Genomic DNA, 23394 nt, shown 5'->3' with positions numbered 1-23394 from the left:
CCCCTAGAACCCTTGATAAATTTTCTTGGAGGTTAATTACACATTTTGTTGGGAAAAAAAATGACAATTTCAACGAGGAGACTGGAATTTAACAAACGTTGTGGGTCAATGGAGACAAAGTGACTGTCCCAGAGGAAACACGTTGTAGGGTGACACAGCTCTTCTTTCAAGATCTGTGTGACTTTTGTCTATTAAAATACTGAAGAGATGAGTTACTGAGGGACAACAACAAAGAGAGAGGCTTCTTCTATAGTCAGGAGGTACAGCTGCTTTAAAAGTGCATGTTCACATACCCTCTAAGTCATGTTATACTATATGCAGCAAAGTTATAGGGTACATTGAGGCTGATAACAGCTATCACAGGTGAGCTGATGAGTAATACATTGGCGTTTTGCTAAAGTATGGTTGTCTGTGTCCTACCATTCAAATTCACTCTTTATTTCTGCTTTCTCAGATATGCATTCTCTTCCAAGAGCCCATATCATGCTCAGCTTCCATCTACCAAACACAACATCTTTTTTGCTTTCACATCAATTATGAGAGCAGTGGGTCATGCTGGTAGACCCTTCCCCAATACCACATACTATGTGACACCAACCTCAGTGATGGAGAGAGGACAGAGACACTCATCTGGTGCAGTTTTAAGTAACACACCTTAAGTTGGATACTGGTGAAAACCTCTTTTCCATAAGAGTGATCAGATGTTGGACCAGGGAGATGTTGGAGTCACCATCCCTGGTGATAATAAACATGGTAGGGGGCATGGTGAGGATGGGTTGATGGTTGGACTGGATGATCTTAGAGGTCTTTCCCAACTTATTCTATTATTTCAATATAATACCTTCCCATATGAGCCACTGACCGCAGTTCTCTGGGTGCAACCATACAGCCAATTCCTTATCCAGAGAGTGGTCCATCCATCAAATCCATTCTTCTCCAATCTGATGAGCAGGATGTCATGTGGGACAATATAAAACACTTGGAGACAGGATGCCTACAACCTGAACAGAAAAATCCCTTGAGTGTTTGCTTACAGCAGCAAGAACTGTTTCTGCTATGAACTGCATTCGATACTTCTAGGAATAGCAACGTGGGAGGTAGCTTAAAGTGGAGATGCTCTGTCAAGAGGAAATCTTGCTCTGATTTGAATAGTCTGCTGGAAATTTGCCTCCTCTCCTATTGCAAATTACCTCCGCACAGACTCACGATGGTTGCAGCAGCCAGGAGAGGGCTCCCAGCACAAGCACACAAACAGGAGCATTCACGTGTGTTTGTGTGCAAGCTGCAGCCTGAGCAGTGAGCATCCTTCAGCTGCAGCCACAGTGCATGCAGTCAGGAGCATGCAGAGCCTGCTTCCAGCAGACAGAGAATCATAAAATCACAGAGTCATTAAGCTTGGAAAGATGTCTAAGATCAATAAGTCCAACCATCAACACATTACCATCATGTTCACTAAGCCAGTACCACAACCACCCTTTCCTTGTAGACCTCCAGGGGTAGTGACTCTTCATTTCTAATGGGTATATGACCCTGGCTGAGGCAGAAGCTCTGTGGTGCCCCATTGTCTAAAGTAGACAGAGCTCAGACCCTATGGACCTGCACCCACTATCTATGAATTAGGCCATCCCAAATCTGAAACTGTGGGCTTGAGTTATGCTGGATGCTTCTCATGAGCAACCTCATCACAGTTTCACACATTTGGACTTAATAAATCAGACAGAGCATCTTCCTCCTTAATGAAAAGGGACGGAACCCTACTGGTCTGTTTTCAGGGAACTACATGCATCTGTGTGCCCAAACACTATGGCCATGGCACTGGGAAGGAAGAGAGGTGTGGGGCCAAAGTAGTGCTGTCTTCGGTAATTAGGGGTGTCAGTAGTTTAATTTATCCCTTCATCTCTGCAGTGTTAGTAAATGAAAAATCAACACAAGCCAGCAGTGTATGTTTGCAGCCCGAAAGGCCAACCATATCCTGGGCTGTATCAAGACAAGTGTGACCAGCAGGTCAAGGGAGGTGATTTCACCCCACTATTCTGCTCTCATGAGACCCAATCTGGAGTATTGCATTCAAGTCTGGGGCCCCCAGCACAAGGAAGACACCAAGCTGTTATAGTGGGACCAGAGGAGGGCCACAAAGATGACCACAGGGCTGGAGCACCAATTGTGCGAGGACAGGTTGAGAAAGTTATGGTCCTGTGGGGACCTTATAGCAGCCTTCCAGTACCTGAAAGGGGCCTGCAGGAAAGATGAGGAAGGACTTTTTATAAGGGCATGTAGCTTCAAGATGAAGAGAAATGGCGTTAAACTGGAAGAGGGTAGATTGTGACTAGAAATAAGGAAGAAATGCTTTACTGTGGGTGAGACACTGGTACAGGCTGCCCATAGAAGTTGTGGATGCCTCCTCCCTGGAAGCATCCAAGGCCAGGCTGGATGGGGCTGTAAGCAGCCTGGTCCGGTGGGAGGTGTCCCTGTCTATAGCAGGGGGTTGGAACTTGATGGTCTGAAAGGTCCATTCCAACCCAAACCATTCAATGATTCTATGATCCCAAAGACCAAAATCAGAATTCTGCATCCCATTTGAGAAAGCACTTCCTAAAATTCTTTTTAAAACCCCCAGGGGTGGTGAGGAGCAGAGCCACAATCATTTATCCAAATGTTGGCACTTAGGGTTTACCAACTGCCCCATTTATCCCCTCTATCCTCAGGAAGAGAAAAAAAACATGGTCCATAGGCAGGGAGCCAGGAGCAGTCCCTTTCTCCCCACAGCACAGATCTCTGCAATGCAAAGAGAGCAAAATAGAGCCGCTTGTTTTCCCGTCAGCAGCAGCTGCAATCACAAATTTTACCTGTTAAAAGGTTCACAGGGCCCCAGAGAGAAGCAGTCTGTAATAGCCCAAGAAGCTTCATCTCAGAGATGCAATTTCTGGCTGGCAGGAGTTAATGGGGGAAGCAAATTAACTGATATAGAGACAGGATGAGCCTTGGTACACATGCCCATGCAAGAAGAGGCGGGTGGTGACTCTTTCTGTGGGTGAACCAATTCTTTAGCATTATGGGATTGGACAGGTCAATCCCCTCCATCTCCCAGCCTCAACTCACTCGTTTTCAGAGTTAATACAGATAAATGCCCCTTGTTTTCTCCATACGGATATACCTAAGGTCTCTCTCTCTCTTTTTTTTTTACCTGATATCTTCATGCTCTTTGCTGTTTCACTCTTTCTTTGGATAACTAGTTCTTCCTCCTCACTGTATTTCCATTTTTTTTCTTTCCAGACCTGATTACATCAGCTCTACTCCTTTTCTTTTCCTTCTCTTCTCCTTCTCCTTCTCCTTCTCCTTCTCCTTCTCCTTCTCCTTCTCCTTCTCCTTCTCCTTCTCCTTCTCCTTCTCCTTCTCCTTNCCTTCTCCTTCTCCTTCTCCTTCTCCTTCTCCTTCTCCTTCTCCTTCTCCTTCTCCTTCTCCTTCTCCTTCTCCTTCTCCTTCTCCTTCTCCTTTTCCTTCTCTCCTCTTCATCCTTTTCCCTTTTTTCCCTTTCCCTTTCCATTCTTCTTTCCTTTTTCCTGACCTTGCCACTCACTATCAGCAAATCACTGCTTCAGAAAGCAGCAGCTCTCACTCCTTTCCCTTGAGTTACCTTATTGCTGGCATCTTGGAGCTGGAAACTACTAAAATTGCAGAGGAATTGCAGAATGAAGGAGAGTTATTACCCCCTGCAATTTCCCACCACCCCTGTAAATGGCAGCGTTATGAGAACGCATGCAGACGGGTTGCCATAAAACCTCAGCAAGGTCCTGGCAACCCATGGGTGTGCCATGCCTTTTCCTTGTGATGCACTTCACAATGAACATGGACCCATAGCAAAACAGCAGCAGCATTTTGTATCTGCTTTGCATGCAGATCAGCTGCAACCCAGTGCAGGATGGCCAGAAAACACTCCAGATGAGCACCCCTGAGCAATGTGTGCCAGCACATCACTGGTGAATCTTTTCTTCCTCCTTCTTGCTCCTCACCATGATTCAGTAAAGAATATTAGTTTTCTTTGAGCAAAAAATATCATTTTTCCTCGTGTATTTTAGTGAGTCAGAAACTTCCTGTGTTTATTAGCCAGTAAATATCATCCACTTAGTTAAATCCATCAGAACAGAACTCAACACATGATTCTAGATTAAATTTTGAGGTTCAGTCCAGGTCTTCGACTCTGAAAATAATAATAATACAAATGTGGAAATAGTGCCAAATATCTGCATCCCATCCTAGTACTTTGCCTATGCTCCTGGCTGGGCTCATGGCTGAGGTTTGAGTGCATGGAGGTTTCCTGCCTTCTGTTGTTGTGAATCACTCCATTGCTTTATTGTTTTCACATCAATATGTTTGCCAAAGCTGCTCCGCAGTTCAACACCATGTGGGTCAGGGAATAATTGCTGTATACTGAGCAGGAATATGATTGTTTTTAGAACAGAGAGCAGATAAACTACTGTTGCTAGTATTACAACCAATTTACGATCCAGGCCAGTAACTATTTGTACAAGCTTTACGGTGTGTGTCTTAAATATGTATCAGCCAAAGCCACGAGCACTGCAAATGTCAGCAAGATCACTGAGTAGGGTGATCAAACATCAACAGTTGTATTACTGCAATCAGATATATTGGGTGCAATAAATGCGTATCACGTGTGTTACCCAGGCATGGATGCTGCAGGGAAAAAAAGCAGAGTTCAAAGTTGCATGAATTTAGGTATTATTCCCCTGAAATAACCATAAGTTATTTGCACGAGAGATGCACAGTGGGATGACTGGCTGTACAGTGTAATTGGTGGTAGGTGGACAGTTGAACTAGAGGTCTTTTCCAACCTTAATGATTCTGTGATTCTATTATACTGCTTTCTTTCTTGTAGGAAAACATGAATTCAGAAGATGGCTCTGCACACCCGAGGCAGCCTAGAGCCAGGAGATCAACCCAGCATGACACACATATGGTAAAGCCCCATTACATCCCAAAGGCTTTAGGCTAGCAATGTCTAAGAGAAGAGCCGTAAGGGAGTGGGGACCATTTCTTGTTGGCTCTATCATAGGTTCACCCTCCCGGTGCCCCAGGAGCTCCAAAATGGGGATCACCATCTGGATCCATGGTGAGTGAATACCTGATACAAGGTTGTCTTCAAACACATGGATACAAGGGAAGCCCAATGTGCTTCTTCTCAGTGTAGAGGGTGTATGTGAAAGGTTAGTGATAAATATTAATAAATAAAGCAAGGAACAGCCGCTGATGAAGCTGAATTTCTTGGCAGAGCAGAGTGTTCTCACTGTGTTTAGCAAGGGAAATGTGGTGCTCACGAAGCAGAAGTAGAGAAAATCAAACATAATCAATGAGGGAACATGATAACCCGATTCGTTTCTTTTTCATCCTGAGAGTATAGAAGATATCTGTAGGAGTATAGAAGTTATTTGTAGGAGTATATCAACAAGTAAATATGTGTTTATAAATACATAGGTCTAGATCTCCCCTGAGTTTGAATTAATTTAATTTACTTGAAAGTAGTAATTGATCATTGCCCTGTCCTTGGCAGTGGGCTGTGGTAGCACTGAGCTGAAATTATCTGTGCCATGTGGAGACGTTGCTTCTCATACTTGGTCTAGCTGTAGGTGTCCCTGTTCACTGCAGAGGAGCTGAACTACATGAGCGTTAAATGTCCCTTCTAACTCTAACCATTCTATGTCTCTATGGATGTCTGTAGAAGTTCAGGGTTGTGGTGGGATGTCTGTGCCATTGCCAGAAACCTGGTGCCAAGGCATTTCATGGTTTGTGGACCTTACAGCCCATTTCCAATGGGTGCAACCAGATCTCAGGTGTCCTATCCAGGCTGGAGTGGCTCAGAGTGAGCCTGGAGACCATCTCATATCCAACCAGGAGCGTTTCAATGAGGATCTCATGATCCCTGGCCAATATGGACTCCCTGCAAGATGCCTCTACCCCTGCTATAATGCAATGATTTGCTGTGCAACATCTCCCTGCTTGAAGACACGCTTTTCACGGCTCAAGAGGGGAAACATTTCCCCACCTGCTCTCATGCTTTCTTCTTTTCTTCTTCAAGACATACCCAGGTCCTCAGCACCCAAGGAGAATTAAGGTATAATATTCATGTCCAGGGCTCTTTTCACCACCACTGCGTGTGGTGAGGATGTGAACAGTCTTTTCTCTCATCATGCAGAATCCAAACTGTTTTGTACGTTCATTTGTTTTCTTACAGAAGGAGGAAATGGGCCCTCCAGATCCACTCTACCATTGCCAAAAGGTCATTGCTTTTGTTTCACCTTTAAGGCAGATACTCAACAGTGCTGGGGATGAGGGAGGATGGAGATTTATCTCCCCAGGGCAGTCTCATTTAGAGGCTAAAAGTCATGGGTAAAAATTGGTCAGGCTGATGGATTCAAGAGTTAGTAACCAATGGTTGGGACCACTGAGAATGAAGAGAGGACCCTACCTTGACTTATTCACATCTGCTTTAGACATATTTGTAGTGGTTTTTTGGCTGCTCAATAATTCCCTCCTCAGTGAACTTCTTCTTTCTCCCTCAAACTCACGGTATCTGCAGTATTATATGAGTACCTGTAGTATTCTTAGCCTGGGAGATTCACAGTACCACTCATATCTTACAATTACTCCACAGTTTGTTTTCTGTCTGTGCACTTCCACTGTGCAGTATAGGAGGGATGGAGGAGGGACAGTCCTAATCTGGTTGGACTCTGGTTGGACTTAGGAATTGGACTCAATGATCCTTATAGCTCCCTTCCAACTCAGAATATGCTATGATTCTATGTTTTGGATCTGGTTGGGATATCCCAGCTTGATGATCCATCAGAAATGTGATGGAATGGAGATGGTCCTTCATTACTGCTTCCTGAAATATGATGCAAGAATGAAGGTAGCACCTACCTGGATCAAAAAGGGAAGAAGAAGTCCCTTATACTTGAACTAAAGGGGCTGTTTGTTGTTTTCCAGGGAGAAACAGGAGCTCCAGGAGCCCGTGGAAACAAAGGAGAAAAGGTAGCGATCAAGCTTTTGTGAGCCTCTGGGACCTGGAAAAGACTCCCTTTGCTAATAGGGTCTGGAAGATAGGAATCTGGGACATCCTGATGGAGTGGACATTCAGGGTTTGTGGGAGATTGTGCTGGTGTAAACAGGGATAGAAGGAGGGGTCAAACCCAGCCCTAAGTTTCTTATGGCATCTTCTGCCATCAAAACAGGCATTCAGCCACACAAAATACCTCTTCTTGAACACTTCTCATAAGGGACAAACAGGAGATCTGAGGCGTTGAGACCCAGATATTCAAAAGAAAGGTGGACAAAGGAGGGCTGTTTCAGAGTCCAATGGAAAGAGGGTATTTTGCATGGGTTACCATGAATATCAATGCCTTCGTGCAGCGACCATGGGCATGAGAAGGGAGGTGGCTGAAAAATGGATCTTTCTTTGTCTTGCAGGGGCAGCCTGGGGAGATGGGGGAGCCTGGAGAAAAGGTGAGATGTGGAGTCGGGTTCAGCCACTGGCACAGGATAGTGTCACCACTCTCTTGCTTGGCGTTCCACTGAGGTTTACTTCACATCACCTCTCCAACGGGCTTGATAAGTCTCTCTTCATTTCACAGGGCACCAAAGGAGACAGAGGTGAAAGTGGTCAGAAGGTAAAGGACAGCACTGGTACCATAGGTGTCTATTCTCCCACCATGCCCCTTCTACCTTCCCAATATCTAACCTCTCATCTCAAGTTGAGGAGTCCAGATAAATTCCTGAGACAGTCACTGATAGACCCAGTATTTATCCCTCCTATGTATGGAGTCCTGATGGTTCATATGGACAGGGCACACATTATAAAAGGGTAATGTCAGAAGATATGGGACTATCTGGGCAACATGTTCTGGTGTTCCACCATCTGCACATGAAGGAGTGCTTCCTGACGTTGAATCTCTTGTGTTCCAGTTTGTGCTTTTTGATGGCCCCATAGTGCAAAGAGTGGCCTTGCTTCTTTCTGACTTTCTTTCCTTCACAGGGAGAGCCAGGAATTGGGTTCAGAGGCCCTGTTGGTCAGGCTGGGCCCCCAGGATTTAAGGTAAATCTTTCTTCTTCTCTAGATAGGATTTCACTTGTGGGGTTTTTTTGTGGGTGTTAGATTCCATTGTCTATGCTGATCATCCCACTGCTAGATGGGAAAGACACTGAAGATGGTAAAGGCATTGAAGCTTGACCCAACTTGCTAAGGCACAAACAGGTTTTGGGATGGAAGGAGTGCACTGTGTCCTCCAGGTGACCACTTGAGATCAAGTCAAATCCAGAGGCATTTACTAAGCCATGTCACAGCCCCTAGTCCATCCCTATGAACATCTCTTACTGGAGTACCCCCAGTTCTACATACCTGTTATGTGAATTCAAGGATACATCACTGGCTTTCTTCAGCACTTCTGGAGGGCTATTGATCTCACTTCTAATCTAAATTTCTTCTTACTCACTCAACAGGGTGAGCCAGGGGCCCCAGGACCTCCAGGAGCCCAGGGCATTCAGGGCATTCATGGCAACGCTGGCATTCCTGGCTTACAGGGAGACAGAGGGGCTCCAGGTCTACCCGGGACACCAGGACAGAAGGCAGGTGGTGTGAGGGCACTGTGCATGTTGTGTTGTCCAAGTCAAGGTGAGAATGAATGTGGTCCTCCTGATAGTGCCTACACCAATCCATTGAATTCCACCTCTCTTCAATGATGCCCCCACATTGGGAGCATCCCAAAGGCTATTGCTCCTAGGAGCACCTAGGGACACACTCCTGCTTTCAGGCTGGCTTGGGAGAAGTGGGACCTTTGCTTTGTGGTGTTTTCCTCCTTAAAGGATTTTGTTTTCAAGGGTGAGAGTGGGAAGAGAGGCCGGAATGGACTTGCTGGGCCTGCAGGACCATCAGGATCCCCAGGAAAAGAGGTAACTTTTGTACATCACCCTTTTGTCTTCTGAGAGACTGTTGAGACTTGGCTGGGGAGAGAGGCTGAGTCCCTGGTATCTGGGCTGAGTGTGCTTCTATACTTTCATTGGGATGGGAGAGCATCAAAGACTTGCAAAACAAAGTTGTGGGTTTTTTCATCCTATAGGGGATTCCTGGGACTCCTGGGCCCAAAGGCAACAAGGTGAGTACCAGCCTACCAAGAAGGGCACAAATGGCTGAGATCCTAGGGTAGTAATGGGACACCCCACTGCCATCTCCTGGCTTCTTATCCTTGGTCCTATCTAGATGCTTCATCCCCTCTCACCTTCATGCCCTTCTCTCCCCAGTTTGTTGGGTCATCCTCCAGAAAGAGCTGCAGAAAGTCAATGAAAAGGAGTCTCCTGACTCTTTCTGTAACTTTTAAATCATTTCATGTTGGACATTAGAAAAATCTTCTCTAAGAGAGTGGTCAGGCTCTGGAACAGGATGCCCAGGGAGGCTTCACCTTATTGCTGGAGGTATTCAAGATACATGGAGATGTGGCGCTTAGGGACAACATGGTTTAGAGGGCAGTACTGTGGTAGGTAGACAGTTGCAAGAGATGACCTTAGAGATCTTTTCCAACTTTAATGATTCTAGGATTCCATGGGTCAAACTGATCAGTAGTCATGGCATGTGGTGTCCTTCCTCCAATTAGACCTTTGTCTTTCTGACCTGCAGGGAGAAACTGGGATTGGAGCTGTTGGTCCAAGAGGCCCCCGAGGATTGCCTGGTTCTCAAGTAGGTTCTCTGTAAATGTTCCTTGTTCTGCTTGTTGCAAGCTACTCTCTTTTGGAGGCAACTTTATACCATCACTGTCTGTTCACTCATCATAGAAGATGCCAAAAGAGCTGATTACAGAGCCCACTTTAATTTTTCTCTGGCCATATTTGGAGGTGATAGGCACTGATACACCCAGCTGGAGCTGGCACTGACCACATTCTCTCCACAGATCACAGTTAATATCCCCTTTGCATTTAGACACCCTCAAGCACTGCATGTTGTGTTGATCAACATGTCTGTGCCCTTGCTGGCTAGATGGAAGCTTCAGTGGTGCATCTACATTCATATATCTGCATGTCTCAGTGAGGAAGGACCTCACTGGGATGTTACCTGCAGACTCATTCCTTCAGAAATCCACCTCCAGCTTTCTTATTCTTGTTCCCCTCTTCCCTCCTGACCCTCTGTCATCCCTGGGGAAGCAATGCTCACTTTTCCTCAGGCTGCTGAGAAGTTTTGGTACCCTTCTGGTGAAGACCCTGGGGAGACCCTCATTGAGTCATAATCAAGGGCCGTGTTTCAATTTGCTCCGTCTGTGGCTGTTCCATGAATAAACTGATTTTATGCTGCAATCCATTTAGACAATTCCCCATCTGCCAGCAGAACTGTTCAATGAGGCCCCTGAGACAAAACAGTTAATGAGAATGTCAACAGCTGTGAAAGGTCTGGGGTAAACCTCCCTCAAGCTTTATTATCTGAATGGAATGATGAAATAATGTTTCTGCGCTTCTGACTCCAGCATAAATCTGGAAAGAATCTCAGAATCACAGGTTATATTGAGCAGATAGGAGAGATTTGGCATCGCACGATGATGCCCAAGTCTACGCATCTCAAAGACTTGTATGTCTTGTGGGTTCTACCAAGTGAAGTCACTGAAGCACTTCACAGATCCACCAGCTTTCACTTGCAGTAAGGTCTAAAAAGAGTCAATGAATGCACATAAAAGAGCCCACTGATTGAGGGTGAGAATTCTCCTGGGACAAGAGGAACATCTCAGAACTCTGCCCTTTGCTGCCCATGCTTTTGTCACGTGTAAATACAGCTTGAGGAGGGACATGCAACGTCACCCAACCATAGGTTGCTTCTTCCAAGCCATTCTAACCAGTGCCTCCCTGTAGGAACAGAGAAGAAGCACCTTTTTAGAGTGATTACTATCATGCTGAATCAGGTTCAGATCATCCTACAGATGTGTTTCTCTTGAAAGCTAAAAAGAAGCTGAAGCTTGAAGCTGACCAGAGTATTTTCTAAATACTGAGAACATTGTCCACTTTCAATGTCATATGTGTGGTATGGAGCCCTTTAAGTCCTTTAAACCAGAACCATAGGACAGACACCTAATGCATGTAAAAATATGAATGAACAAGGCTGCAAAACTCCCTTTAAGGATCTAGGCTTCTGCATTCTCAATTCCTGTTATTTCCCATGGGATGGATTGTGGGGCTGGGACTGTGCATGTTGCATGTGTCTGCTGATGGCCATCACTACACCTCTCTTTCTCAACAGGGTGATGAGGGCATCATGGGAGTCCAAGGCCCTGTAGGTATGATGGTAAGTGTTAATGTAGCACAGAGATAAATAGAAACCTGGGGAACCCAAATTCTTACGTCATGTTGGAAGGGTTGAGTGTAAATCCTTTAGCCAGATGTGAGACATAAGTTGTCATACCAAGCATAATTGTTTTATCCTCTTGGCCACTTGCCATCCTAGTCTATCCCGTCCTGTCTATCCTGTTTGTTTTTGCATACAAAAGTCTTCACGTGAGGGTTCCAAAATAGGGCAAGTTGGCCAGTCTAGGTTCTGCACCCCTTCCACCAGCAGCTTCTCCTTGCTGAAACCTCTTCTTGAAGGTAGCTCAGTCTTAGATAGAGACTGCTCTTTCTTTCCTAATATCTTCCCTCACTCGTATTTATCTTCACATCTTGTTTTGTGTTTTTGCAGGGTCCAAAAGGTCTCCCAGGTGTGAAAGGCGAAAGAGTAAGCAAGAGTCACTGTCACCCTTTTCCTATGAAGCTCCCTAAGAGAAGGGCACCTTTATGGGGAATCTTTCTGGGACAGACTGTGGGGGGGGGTGGACTTTAATCAGTGTATGAAAGTGTGAAGTGACAAATAGTTCCCTGCAATGGGAAGAGTAAATCTTGTCCAAATGTAGGGATGTGCAATCAGACACATATAGTGCTGCTACTCAGAGGAAACTCAGTGCACTTTTATAGACTCTCTTTGGTCTCTTGTCCCCACCTGGTCCTTTTAGTCTCTCCCATCTGCTGTCACTTTGCCAGTTATGAGCACTGGAGAAGGGTATGAGATGCCATCAAGCACCAAATCCAAACCCTTCAGCTTCATTTCCCACCTCCTAGATAAAACCTTGAGGAACAGTTAGTATTTCATACACTTTTAGTGCAAAATCCAAGCTTTGAGAATGAAATCTGGGAAACCCTATAAAATACAGGATGCCTTCCCACCCTAGGTGTAGTACTGGCATATGACTGCAGCTACCATGCCACATTGGAAGGTGGAAATACAATGATAGCTCTGCACTGTGGACATGCTGAGCATGGAGTCAGCCAAAACACATCAGTCCCAGATCTTTATATATGGTCAGCACAATACATTTTAGTTGTGCACAATCTCTCATGATAAGCTTTGGTGGAGTGCTCAGGGAAGCTGACTCCCAGCTGTGATAGATGGGCTTGGTGTCAAATCAGTGGCCTGAGTAGCATAGAAAGGGTGAGTAAAAAGGGAAGCACTCACTGTCTTTATTTCTTGCTTGCTTTCAGGGTGATCGGGGACTCCTGGGACCCAAGGGAGAAAGAGTAAGGATGTTCCAGATTGTGACCTTTTGGGGCAGATGGGGTAAAAGGCTGTTAGGGTTTTATCATTGCACGTGAGCAGATGGACAGTTATTTGAACAGTTCAGTGATCAGACAAAGTAGAGACATAAATGATAAGAAACAGTGATATGTGTTTTCCTTCTGTCTAATGGGTGTTTCCCTGTTTACAACTGCTCCCTTCACTATGTGCATCCTAGAGTTTGGGTCCATTCTCTCTACATTATACACCCGTGCAATAGAATGCAAGATTTAGATACCTCCTTCCTTCATGAGATTTTCCAGTGGGTTCAATCCACTTTGTTGACCTCTTGCTTGCACTCTATGCAATGCTCAGAGCGGAGCTTGCACCGTAGTTTTAATAGGATCCTAAAGCAGACACTGTTGATAGCAGCAAAAAATAAGTCATTTCAGCAGCTGTTCTTTCAGGAGCACAAAAATGCTTCCTATGAGGTAAGGGAAGAAATAAAAGTTCCACTGATTTTTGTTAACCAGCTCACCCCAAAGCACACCCCAGTCTGGCTCATAGCAGGTAATGCAAAATAACCCCGTGTGCAGAAAGTGAGCAGAAAATGCTGAATTTCTGCCTAGTGTTTTGTTAACTTCCTCCCTTACTGAGGTGGCTTGTAAGAAAATGAGTTTTTGAAAACCTACATGATGATTCCGCTTTTGAGTCATGCGGCATTAAATGATTAGGGCCAATTTGTCTCTGAGGAGGCTGCTTTCAAAAGGGACTTGCTCCAGAGACAAATCAACTCCTAATCTGCTTCGTGAGGAGGCCCCAAAACATTTTCCGAGTTGAAGGAATGTGTAATGCATTTTCCAGAGAATACCTTAATAAAATATAAAGAGGCGTATGAGATAGAACCGGGGGAGAGGGATGATTGGCTTAGATTCATTCCCCGTGGTTACAGTTTGATTATTTTATAACTCTCTCTCCATCAATAGAATTGGAACTGTGTGCTTTTCAGGGCCTGTGCTGTGCATTGGTTTAAACTACAGAATCTTTGTGCTCCCTTTTGTCTGCAAAACTGATCGAGCCCCATCCCATCTCCATTACAGACTCTCAAAAGCAAGAAAGCAGGAAGTATATGAAGATAGACTTGGAGCAGGATCTGATAGTGATCATTGTATAAACTGCAAAAGATGGTCAAATTCCGGGGGATGTTGATTCATGGGTGTTTGTTAAGAGTCTAGCAGCAAAGCACAGTCTCCCTGAACAGAGATGGGTATCAAATAGGCTACAACTGCCAAAAGGGACTAGCAAGGAGAATTACCAGCCTGTAAGGGGTTATTTTATCTTTCAGAGGCAAAAAAAAAGATGAATAAATCAGTGCAGTGAGCTGCTAATAACAATAGCAAAATACTAACTGCAGGCTGCACTCAGCGTCCAAATCAGATGTAAAAATCTTCCACAGGGGAAAGGTGCTCCCTTCTGTCTCTGTAATAGGAGATCACCCTCCCTACCAGGTCTGTCCTGCCTCCAGAACCCATGCCTTGCTGCATCTGTGCCTGTCCTCCTTGTTTCTGTGTGGACTTTCAGGGTCCCCCAAGGATGCTAGTAGTACTCCCTGGGCTCCTTTTGGGGCAGAAGCATATTAGAAGCATGTATTTGTCAGCTGGTCACAGTGCCCTGACTTGCAGAATCAATGTTTCTGATGTAAAAAAGCCTAGCTCTGATGGGTGCCATAAGTACCACTCGCCAACCTCAGCTCCAACTGCACGTCCATTAATCAGGGCACCATGAGCCTACAACCGGGTCCTGCATGTGGGAGGAGATGCAAACCTTGACATCCCAGGTGATATACGGTGATGAAGGTGACAAGCCACCGTGTCAGATTCAGACCTGTCCTACCACTGGTGGCTTCAGATTGGGAACTGAACCTCAGAGTTCCACTTTCCCATGCACAGCTCCATTTCTCTCTGTGACATGTGCCATTGGGCCCCAAATTTTCTTAAGCAAGAGGTCACTGTCAAAATTCATAACTTATCATCTTCCATGCATATCCATCACCGAGCTTTTAACTGAGAATAAATTAAACTTACTTATTACTGTTCACCCATACCTTCCGTATGGGCCACAGTTTGGAAAATGCTCACCTTCACTGCAGATGTTTGTTACCCTTTTGCTGTTTTTCCCATCATAGGAAATGTGGTTCTATTCAATAGGAGCCATGAATTCAGGTACCACTTGTTATCTACATCTCTTCTGTATCTCCTTTCTCTAGGGTGAGACCATGACTGGTTTTGGACCCCAAGGCTACAAAGGCAGTAAAGGAGATCCTGTAAGTTGATGACCCTTATAAGCCTTTTCCAACTCAGGATATTCTATAAGTTTTACTATTATTGTGATTCAGCAAGGGGAACAGCTTGGGTATCCATTGCAAACCAGTTCTTTGGTCCAAAGCCACTGACTGAGAGCTGGGTACTTCCTTGAGAGAGGTGCAACCCCACTAATTTCTGTCCTATCATTCAGGGTGAACAAGGCCTGCCAGGTTTTGATGGAGACAAAGGCGAGAAGGGAGAGGATGGTCCTGCAGGAGAAAAGGTATCAACTTCCCAATGTGACAGAGACATATAACACTGGAACAGTCCCATTTCTTCTCTCTCCAAGAGCTGGACATGCTGCTTGAAACCCTGAAGCTCAGAAAGTGGTAACACATTGGCACAGGCTGCCCAGGGAGGTGGTGGAGTCACCATCCCTGGAGGTGTTCAAGAAACACGGAGATGTGGCACTAAGAGACGTGGTGGGGATGGGCTGGGGTTGGACTTGAGCCTTGACACCTGTGGAGGTGTCAGGTCTCAACCCATCACTCCACTGAAAGGAATCACATAACTCTCCCACTCTCAGACTGAGTCATGAATTAAATCTCCATGTACCAATCATCCCTATTTTTGTATCATGTTAATAGGTTTTGTTCTAAAAGTCTGACGCGGTGCAGAATAAATATAAGTGTCTACAACAGCAGCATCCCTGATTAGGTCCCCAGTGTCTGTAAAAGTGGAGAAGGTCCCATGGGTGATACTAGTGTTCTTGTCAGATGAAGTCCCACACACAGTATCTGTCAGACTGCTCTCTTATTTAATAATAGTAGTATTAGTAGTAATAATAATAATAATAATAATAATAATAATAATAATAATAATAATAATAATAATAATAATGTGTCTCCTAAAGCAACAGCACCTTTTGGCTGAATATCTGAGTGTCTTTAGATGGAGCACCAAAGTAGTATCTCCACCACAAGCAGTTCAACCAGGGTTTTGTACTTCAGCGTTAGCAAAGGGGAAACTTCTTTAAACCCTTCTCTGCTGATTTTCCTTCAGTCCCCATCACTGGGCACTAATTCTCTTTCAGGACAGAGCTATGAGGTTTCTGAAGTCGATGGCTTCCTTCCCTGGCACTGGCTGCCATAAAGATCTTTGAGGTCCTTGGAGGTCAAGCCTGCTATAGAAATGATTCCTGTTGTTCTTCACTCTTCTGTCTTCACAGGTTCTTTCTCAGGAGGGGCCTCTTCAAGAGCATGATGTATTTAGAATGTATTTGACAGGTATTCTATAATTTTAGGGAATCAGAGGTGAAGCTGGCTCCAAGGGAGCCATGGGGCTTTTTGGAACAAGAGGACCAGTGGGACAGAAGGTAAGTACACCCAGCACCTATCTTAAGGTATCCTCTCTAGGGACTAAACCATAAAATCACACATTCTATCACATTCTATCAATCATTCTATGATTGACTGCATGATTCCTTTGAAACTGCTGATTTAAATGTTGTGGAGCTACCAACAACGTAGAACTCCATTGTCAGTTGCCCATCTGAGATGTTTAAGGGATCCTATCTGCCCCTTCCATCTGCTGTAGGTTAAGTCCTATGGCAATCCCCAGTTCCAGAGGAAGTGCAGCACTTTCCCATTGTTACTCATCATCACTTTCCTTTCAGGGGGAGCCAGGAGAACCAGGCCTGCTGGGCTCTGCCGTGAGTTGGAGCATGTTTCTATGTCTTTGGGCACATAGCTGGGCTGGCATCTCCCCCTGTGGCCACATGTGTGGGTCATGGGGGAGGCGAGGTGATGTTGGCTCAATGCCTTTCCACAAAGTCCACATTCAGAGAGGTTTTGCTGGAAAATCAGCCTTGGGCAAGAGGGACCAAAGCCAAAGGTAAGTTGTAATAGGACGTTGTGTTTTCCATCAGGAGACACATGAAATATGCATCTACTTATTATTTTTAATGCCTTTAGCATTTCCAGGGGCATTTCCAGACGTGAGCAGATGACATTGCTCAGCTGATTACTTGTAATAGTTGTGTAGTATTTAAGAGCTCATGATCCAAACTGGTAATTACTCACTTAGAAAAATGCCTTCATTCAATTAAATATTTCCACCTCTGCTTGATTGCAAGCAACTGATGAGCACTTTACCAGAGCAATGAGGATGACATGAGACATCACTATGCTGTACCCCTCATCACTGGGGGTTGGTATTAGGTGATCTTTGAGGTCTGTTCCAAACCAAGCCACTCTATGATTCTCTGATCACCATGTGTAGACACTGGATTGAATACAGTTTTGAAACTGCTTCCCTGTGATCCTCTGAACCCATAAATGACAACTGTTAGCAGTAAAATTTGGCAATGCAGGGGGTGAATAAAGACGTTTGTGGAGCAGCAAAAGGTAGTTCAATTGAATTCCAGTGGGAATCCACCATCTTGACCAACTTGTGGCTGGGAAATGTGCAGTTTTCTACCAGAACCCATAAGGATCAATTCATGATATAATTAATGGCCAGAAATTGGCATCTTGTTAATCATTATCCGAGGAAAGCTAAGTAATCCTTCTGTGGAAAATATTTGGTGATTTTGCTGGTGCAGGGAATGCTATCCCTGCTATCCCTACTGTGCTTGGAGCTGGACTAAGAGCACTATGCTTGGTTTTGTTGTTTCATTAAATTTCTAAAATTGCAACTCTCACATCAAAGCCCAGGCTGTGACAGAGGAGCCATGATATACGACAGCCTGGATGAAATTCATCTGACCTCAGGTTAAATGTCTGCTGTGTTCACTATCCGCATCCGAGCACGCTGGACTGAGACTATTTAATAGAGAGCTTTAGGGTACTCTCAGACCATGACTCATGTCTATTTCAGACACCCGTGGTAGGACACGACATCCTGATGTGACTTGTTCTCCACAAAACCAGGTTGACGGTGTCTCACTTTGTCTTCAAAGTGTTCACAGATCCTTTGATTGTTTTCTTCCATGTTAAAGGAGACGGGTGTTTAGGCTGCTTCATCTATCATTGCTCTAGTCTTCTCTTTCCCTTTTCTTCAAGGCAGACATGACTTGATCCACTCTTCCTGTACCCAATCTCTTTTATGCAAAGCCTCAGTTGTAATATCTCACTGTCTTCATTTTCCTTCAGCCCCCTCTAATTCCATCAATTGTATCTACAAATTACCACCAACTCACTGCAAAAACTCGCCAATTGCTTTCCATCCTACTGAATTCCCTCCTGGCTGATATCTGAGGAGACTAAAGTTCCAGCATGGCCACAAATCACTCTTGTAAACCAGCTTGTACTCATCCAATTAACTTTTTGATTTGGTGGTCTATAGGACTTCCCAACCAAGTGACAACATTTGTATCCCCTCCCTATAATCATCGCCCAGAGAATCTGAATGGATTTAGGTGACTTTATAACTGATCTCAAGGCAAATGAGTGCATTCTTGGTATTCAAGACACTTCCTTTTTCCTTTCTTTTCTAAAAGCACTACAAACTTACATTTATATTCTTGCCCTGCTTCACCCTTTGATATTAATGTTCTAGTCTGTGTTATGCCTATTAAAGTGCAATCCTGATTATGTATTAAGGCTTCCAACTCCTCTTCTATATATCTCATCCTTCATGCATTAAAATTCTAGCAGATTAACCCATTACTCTCCCTAAAGCTGTATTATGAATACTCTTCTCCCCATTTCTTGCTACTACTCCCTATTTTGTGTTCACAATTGTGTTTACAATTTTGTGTCTACAATTACACGTTCCTAGGTCTTCTCTGTCCTGGATTGCAGTCCTCCTCACTAGCTTTACAAATAGGGTCTCAGAGATATTCTTCATGTCCTCTTGAGAACTGAGCTCTATAGCTGCCCAGCAGTCCTTGGATCCTTGTCATATATCTGAGGAAGCTAAAGCGCTGTTGACCCAGGTTCATCCCTGGCTCCAGCCCAAATCTATGCAGGAATTTTTGCAGAAAACCTCATTACGTTATGCAGAGAACTTCATTACGTTACAGCCAAGGCTCTCGAACTCAAGACTATGCTAGATTTGATAATACCCAACATGAATTTGACTTTATCAAACAACATAAAAGCACTAGAGCTCTTAAAGCAGATAAAGCTATAGAAAAGCTATTCAGGGAACCAACATGAGAGCCCTACCTCCCTCTAATGGCAGCACGAATCCATTTGAAAGCCCAGATGGTGAACCCACTTGGAAGCTCAGTTCTCCTGCCTGCTAACCAGTGGGTCATTTCAAGCCAGAGCTGAAAAAAGGTGAGGTGTGGAAATCCATCCTAGGACAAAAGGTGCCTCTGACTTCCCACTTAGAGTGGGAAAAGCCATTAACTGAAATTATTTTGGCCAAAGAGGGTGCCATGAGCATTTCTGGAAAGTCCAAGGTAGTCAGGAACTTGGTCAGACAGACCTTCTAGACACAGGTGGAAATCTTCGCCTAAATAAATTGGCATCTAGGCACAAAATACAGCAGGGAATGGGTAAAAACACATTTAGAACTCTCGCCTTGAGACTCCCACCTCCTTCAGATGTATCTTCCCATCAAATATCCAGCACTGGAGCCCAGGAGGTGGGAAAAGTTTTAGCAAAGGTAATAGCCTATGCCACAAGTCTCCAACTTTTTGGCTTGCTTGGGCCTTGGGCCCCATACACATAAGTTGCTCTGAAAGTAATGCCTCGTAATTATTTCCATGGAGACTACAAGAGGGCACAGCAGCACTGTTTGATAGAGCAAATTCTCAGCTGCAAACCACTGCTGCCACAGTTTAAATGCACCACCCGCTGCCTCACCTTGCAACACCCACTCTTTGGTTTCCATAAACACTCAGCAAGTGTCAGTGAATATCAGTGGGTGCAATTTTCTTCCACGTGGATGAATTCAGTGATACAGCTTTGTTTCATACGGACTTCCACATCAGGTGACTTTATGTGCCCCTGTGTTGCCACCTGTCACACAGCAACAAAAAATGTGAGAGGATATTGGTGGGAAGGTTCAACCTCTACTAACATACCGCCAACATCTGCCTCAGCCATTAAGGGCCAACTTAATAAAAACAGGAGGCATTACTTTCGGAGCAGGGATTTATTTTTTTTTTTTTTTGATGGAATTTCACTTTTCCTGCACTTCATCCTTGACAACTGATCACAAATGCCCCTGCTTTTCAGCAATGTGCACATGAATAAGGCATGACTGTGAAGCGAGGGATGTTTCCCTCTGGTATGGAAGTGATAAAGAGACATGATCAGATTTTTTGAGTTGAATATCTGATTGCAACACTTTACCTTCCAAGTCTTGCAGGTCTTGTATTGATATCAACTAAAAATGGTGTCATAAATGTATATTTATGATTTTTTTTTTCTTTTTTGCAATCTTGAAACCTGTTTTCAAACTCCTTTATCGAAATGGAAAGAACAGCTGCATATTCTTCTCTGTGTTTAGCCAGTGTACCAAAATGCATCCAGTTTTTTGCCATCACTTGATTCTGCACTGCACAGCACTGCTCTCCCCTATGCCTAGACTGAACGTGGCTGGCCTATATCATGGTTTGGAAATGCATTAGTCGTTTGATATGTCTTCCCTGCTGCTTCGGATTGATCTTTTCGGGTTGCAGTGCAATCCTGCGGATGGATTTGATGCTTTCCAAGGGTGACCCAGCTAATTTCCCAGCTCATCTGAATGGAGACGATGAGCCTGGTGACGACACAGGCTCCTCCCTGGCTCCAGCCCAAATCGTTGCAGGAATTTATGCAGAGAACCTCAGCTCAAAGTCATCTTTGCGTCAGGACTTATGACTAAGCTTCTGTGTTGCCATGCCTTCGTGCAACCTGGCGTCTCTATAGTTAAATGAAGCCTGTTCCAGCAACACTTTAATAACAGAACCAAACAGCAAAAGCCATTTCCAGTAGTCCACCAGTAATTACCTTTAAACTACCATTTTACTAGCTTTTATTGCCCGGCCTTTATTTGCCCTGGGAAAACACAGAATGTAAATCTCAGCTAACAAATTTCATCTTGTTTCCCTTGCTCAGTGAGTGCATGAACATTTTCTTCTCATTCTTATTTTTAAATCCTCTTCCTTCTTAACTCTTCCCAGCTGGGGATGTTCAGGTTGGTTACAAGGGGCAATTTCTTCTCTGAAAGAATGATAATGTATTGGAAGAGGATGGCCAAGGAGAGTCACCATCCATGAAGGTGTTCAGATATGAGGAGATTTGGCTCTGAGGGACATGGCTTAGTGGGCATGGTGGGGATGGTTTGATGGTTGGATCTGATGATCTTAGAGGTCTTTTCCAGCCTTAATGATTCTATGGTTTACTGGAGTAGGCACACCTGAGACCATCTACTCTTCTACTTAATAGCACACATTCTGAACTTTACTCTTGCAAAAGCCATCTGGGCTCTATTCAGGTTCAAGGCAAGAAGCACCTTGCAGTCTTACAGAAGGGCTATGAGTTAGAGTCAGGAAGGAGGGGGAAGCACAGGAAAAGACAGAAAGGACTCACTTTGACACAGAAGCCCCTATGGATTAATAAATTCAGGTGCTGAGCGGGCTATTAGAGCTAATTGGGAAGTTGATAACTAGTGTCAAGTTCCTTCAGGATCGGGCAGTATTCAAGAACAAGCCTTAGCCCATCCCCTTGGGTACAGGTGTATATATATAAATCCCTAGCCAGATGGATCTGTACCTAGTTCAGAGCAATCTGAAAAATGCCAGGCAATTGAAGGTATCCTGGGCTCTTGAGATTTAACCATTAAACCAAAAGGTTTATTACCCTCCAAACATGCAATCTGTCCTAACAAACAGAAATTCTAATTAGTTGTGCTTTTTATAGTCCATTTACTTCCTCAGCAAGAGCTTCATATTGATTGTTTCAATAAATAGTTACCAGTAAATAAAGAGCATGCATGAGATATTCAGGCCAGATCATACAGGCAGGGCTTGAGGAGCATGGACTTTACCCAGTCCAGACATGACCAACAGAGACATGGAAAAGCATGTGGTCTGTTCTCAAATACTTCCTTTACTCCAAAATATAAAGGGCAACCAGGGTTGGGAAGGGATTTGAAGAAATCTTATATGTCCCAGGCTGAGCTAAGCTGCAGAATAGCTCATGGGCCATAGCAAAACTGTGTTTTCATGGTGGAGTACCCCTGTCCTATATTGTCCATATGTTTGGGCTGGATGAGAATCTCTTTTATCCCCAGATGGGAGATGTTATCTGAACTGAAACAGTGAACAACCCCATGCATGGATCTGCACTCAGCAAGTAGAGTGGTTGCTCACACATTGAATTTAACCACATAGGCAGCTTCTGAGTTGCACTTGCTGGTAGCTGTCAGGTCCATGGGGAACGGTTGTTAACCCAAGCCTCATCTCTCAGTACTAGTATTAGGGTGGCTTCTGATCTCCAACTGTTGGAATGTGCTATTCAGGCTGTTATTATTGAGCTTTCATCCTGATGGCTGTACTCTGTGGTCTCTTTGCAAAAGTTAACACAGAAATTCATTGTGCTCCTCTTTGGCAGGGTACAGCAGGCCTCAATGGGAAGAATGGAATCAAGGGAGCCAAAGGTGACAGAGGTCTTCAGGGACAGAAGGGGAAGCCAGTGAGTAGATGGAAAGGACATGGTTGGTTTGGAAAGCAGAAAGATGCTCCTGATGTTTCTCAAACTGGAGCTCATTTCTCCTCCTGCACCCTGAGTTTGCCATTACTGAAATAAGGAGCAATAGTTCAGGACAACATTATCTAAAAGAGAGATGAAAGTTCTGCCTAAACTTTCTAATTTAACCCAGAAAAGTATAAATGCAAAGTAATGCTATCACCAGGGCTGCATTCTTAACCTGTCAGGATGTTTATTATATGTTTATTTTATTTTATTTTATTTTATTTTATTTTATTTTATTTTATTTTATTTTATTTTATTTTATTTTAATTTTTAGGGAGAAAAAGGTGATCCTGGGATCGCTGGGGACATTGGGCGGAAAGGAACAAAGGTAGGAGCTGGGTGAGATCCTATGAAATTTCCATATTCAAAAACCTGTCTGGATGTTGTTCTGGACAGCCATCTCTTTATGGCTCTGTTTGAGCAGAGTGGTTGGATAAAATGACCTCCAAAGGTCCCTTCCAACCTCAGCCACTCTGTCATCCTGTGAAACAAAGGTTAGGACAAGCAGAGAGAACTCAGACTCTACACTGGGGAGTGGTTCTGTGGGTCAGGGACATTCTTGCATTAGGGCTAACCAAGTGCACAGCTTTCATCCTACTTGCCCTCACCTTGATGCAACATCAATGGCTTCCCATGATTTGCTTTCTCCCCAGGGCTTACGTGGGCTGCCAGGACTCATTGGTGCTCCAGGAGCCAAGGGCATCAAGGTGAGCTCAGCATAACTCTATCTCCTGCTCTGGTAGCCTCATTTCCAGCAGTGATTCCTATTCTTACTCATTGCAAGGGTAACACCGTGCTTGAAGAAAATACGCTAGCTCATGCAGGAGAAGACCCT

The 23394-nt window shown here is 44.4% G+C and overlaps 1 protein-coding gene across 7 annotated transcripts in view; it reads left to right on the top strand.

Annotated features, from left to right (window-relative positions):
- Window positions 1-23394, top strand: part of LOC107325293 (collagen alpha-1(VII) chain-like) — an 86050-nt gene that overhangs the window by 48242 nt on the left and 14414 nt on the right. For all 7 annotated transcript variants that reach the window (XM_032448635.1, XM_032448671.1, XM_032448711.1 and 4 more), the window contains 22 exons: window positions 4895-4975; window positions 5072-5128; window positions 6092-6127; window positions 6248-6292; window positions 7000-7044; window positions 7480-7515; window positions 7644-7679; window positions 8045-8104; window positions 8509-8634; window positions 8887-8958; window positions 9126-9161; window positions 9680-9739; window positions 11282-11326; window positions 11717-11752; window positions 12553-12588; window positions 14832-14888; window positions 15080-15151; window positions 16172-16243; window positions 16544-16579; window positions 22419-22499; window positions 22834-22887; window positions 23213-23266. In XM_032448635.1, the coding sequence (XP_032304526.1) occupies window positions 4895-4975; window positions 5072-5128; window positions 6092-6127; window positions 6248-6292; window positions 7000-7044; window positions 7480-7515; window positions 7644-7679; window positions 8045-8104; window positions 8509-8634; window positions 8887-8958; window positions 9126-9161; window positions 9680-9739; window positions 11282-11326; window positions 11717-11752; window positions 12553-12588; window positions 14832-14888; window positions 15080-15151; window positions 16172-16243; window positions 16544-16579; window positions 22419-22499; window positions 22834-22887; window positions 23213-23266 (1233 nt within the window). The remainder of the gene's footprint in view (window positions 1-4894; window positions 4976-5071; window positions 5129-6091; window positions 6128-6247; window positions 6293-6999; window positions 7045-7479; window positions 7516-7643; window positions 7680-8044; window positions 8105-8508; window positions 8635-8886; window positions 8959-9125; window positions 9162-9679; window positions 9740-11281; window positions 11327-11716; window positions 11753-12552; window positions 12589-14831; window positions 14889-15079; window positions 15152-16171; window positions 16244-16543; window positions 16580-22418; window positions 22500-22833; window positions 22888-23212; window positions 23267-23394) is intronic.

Source organism: Coturnix japonica, chromosome 1, assembly GCF_001577835.2.
Source record: "Coturnix japonica isolate 7356 chromosome 1, Coturnix japonica 2.1, whole genome shotgun sequence".
NCBI lineage: Eukaryota > Metazoa > Chordata > Aves > Galliformes > Phasianidae > Coturnix > Coturnix japonica.
The sequence above is the reverse complement of the archived record's forward strand: the minus strand, read 5'-3'. Positions and strand labels throughout refer to the sequence as shown.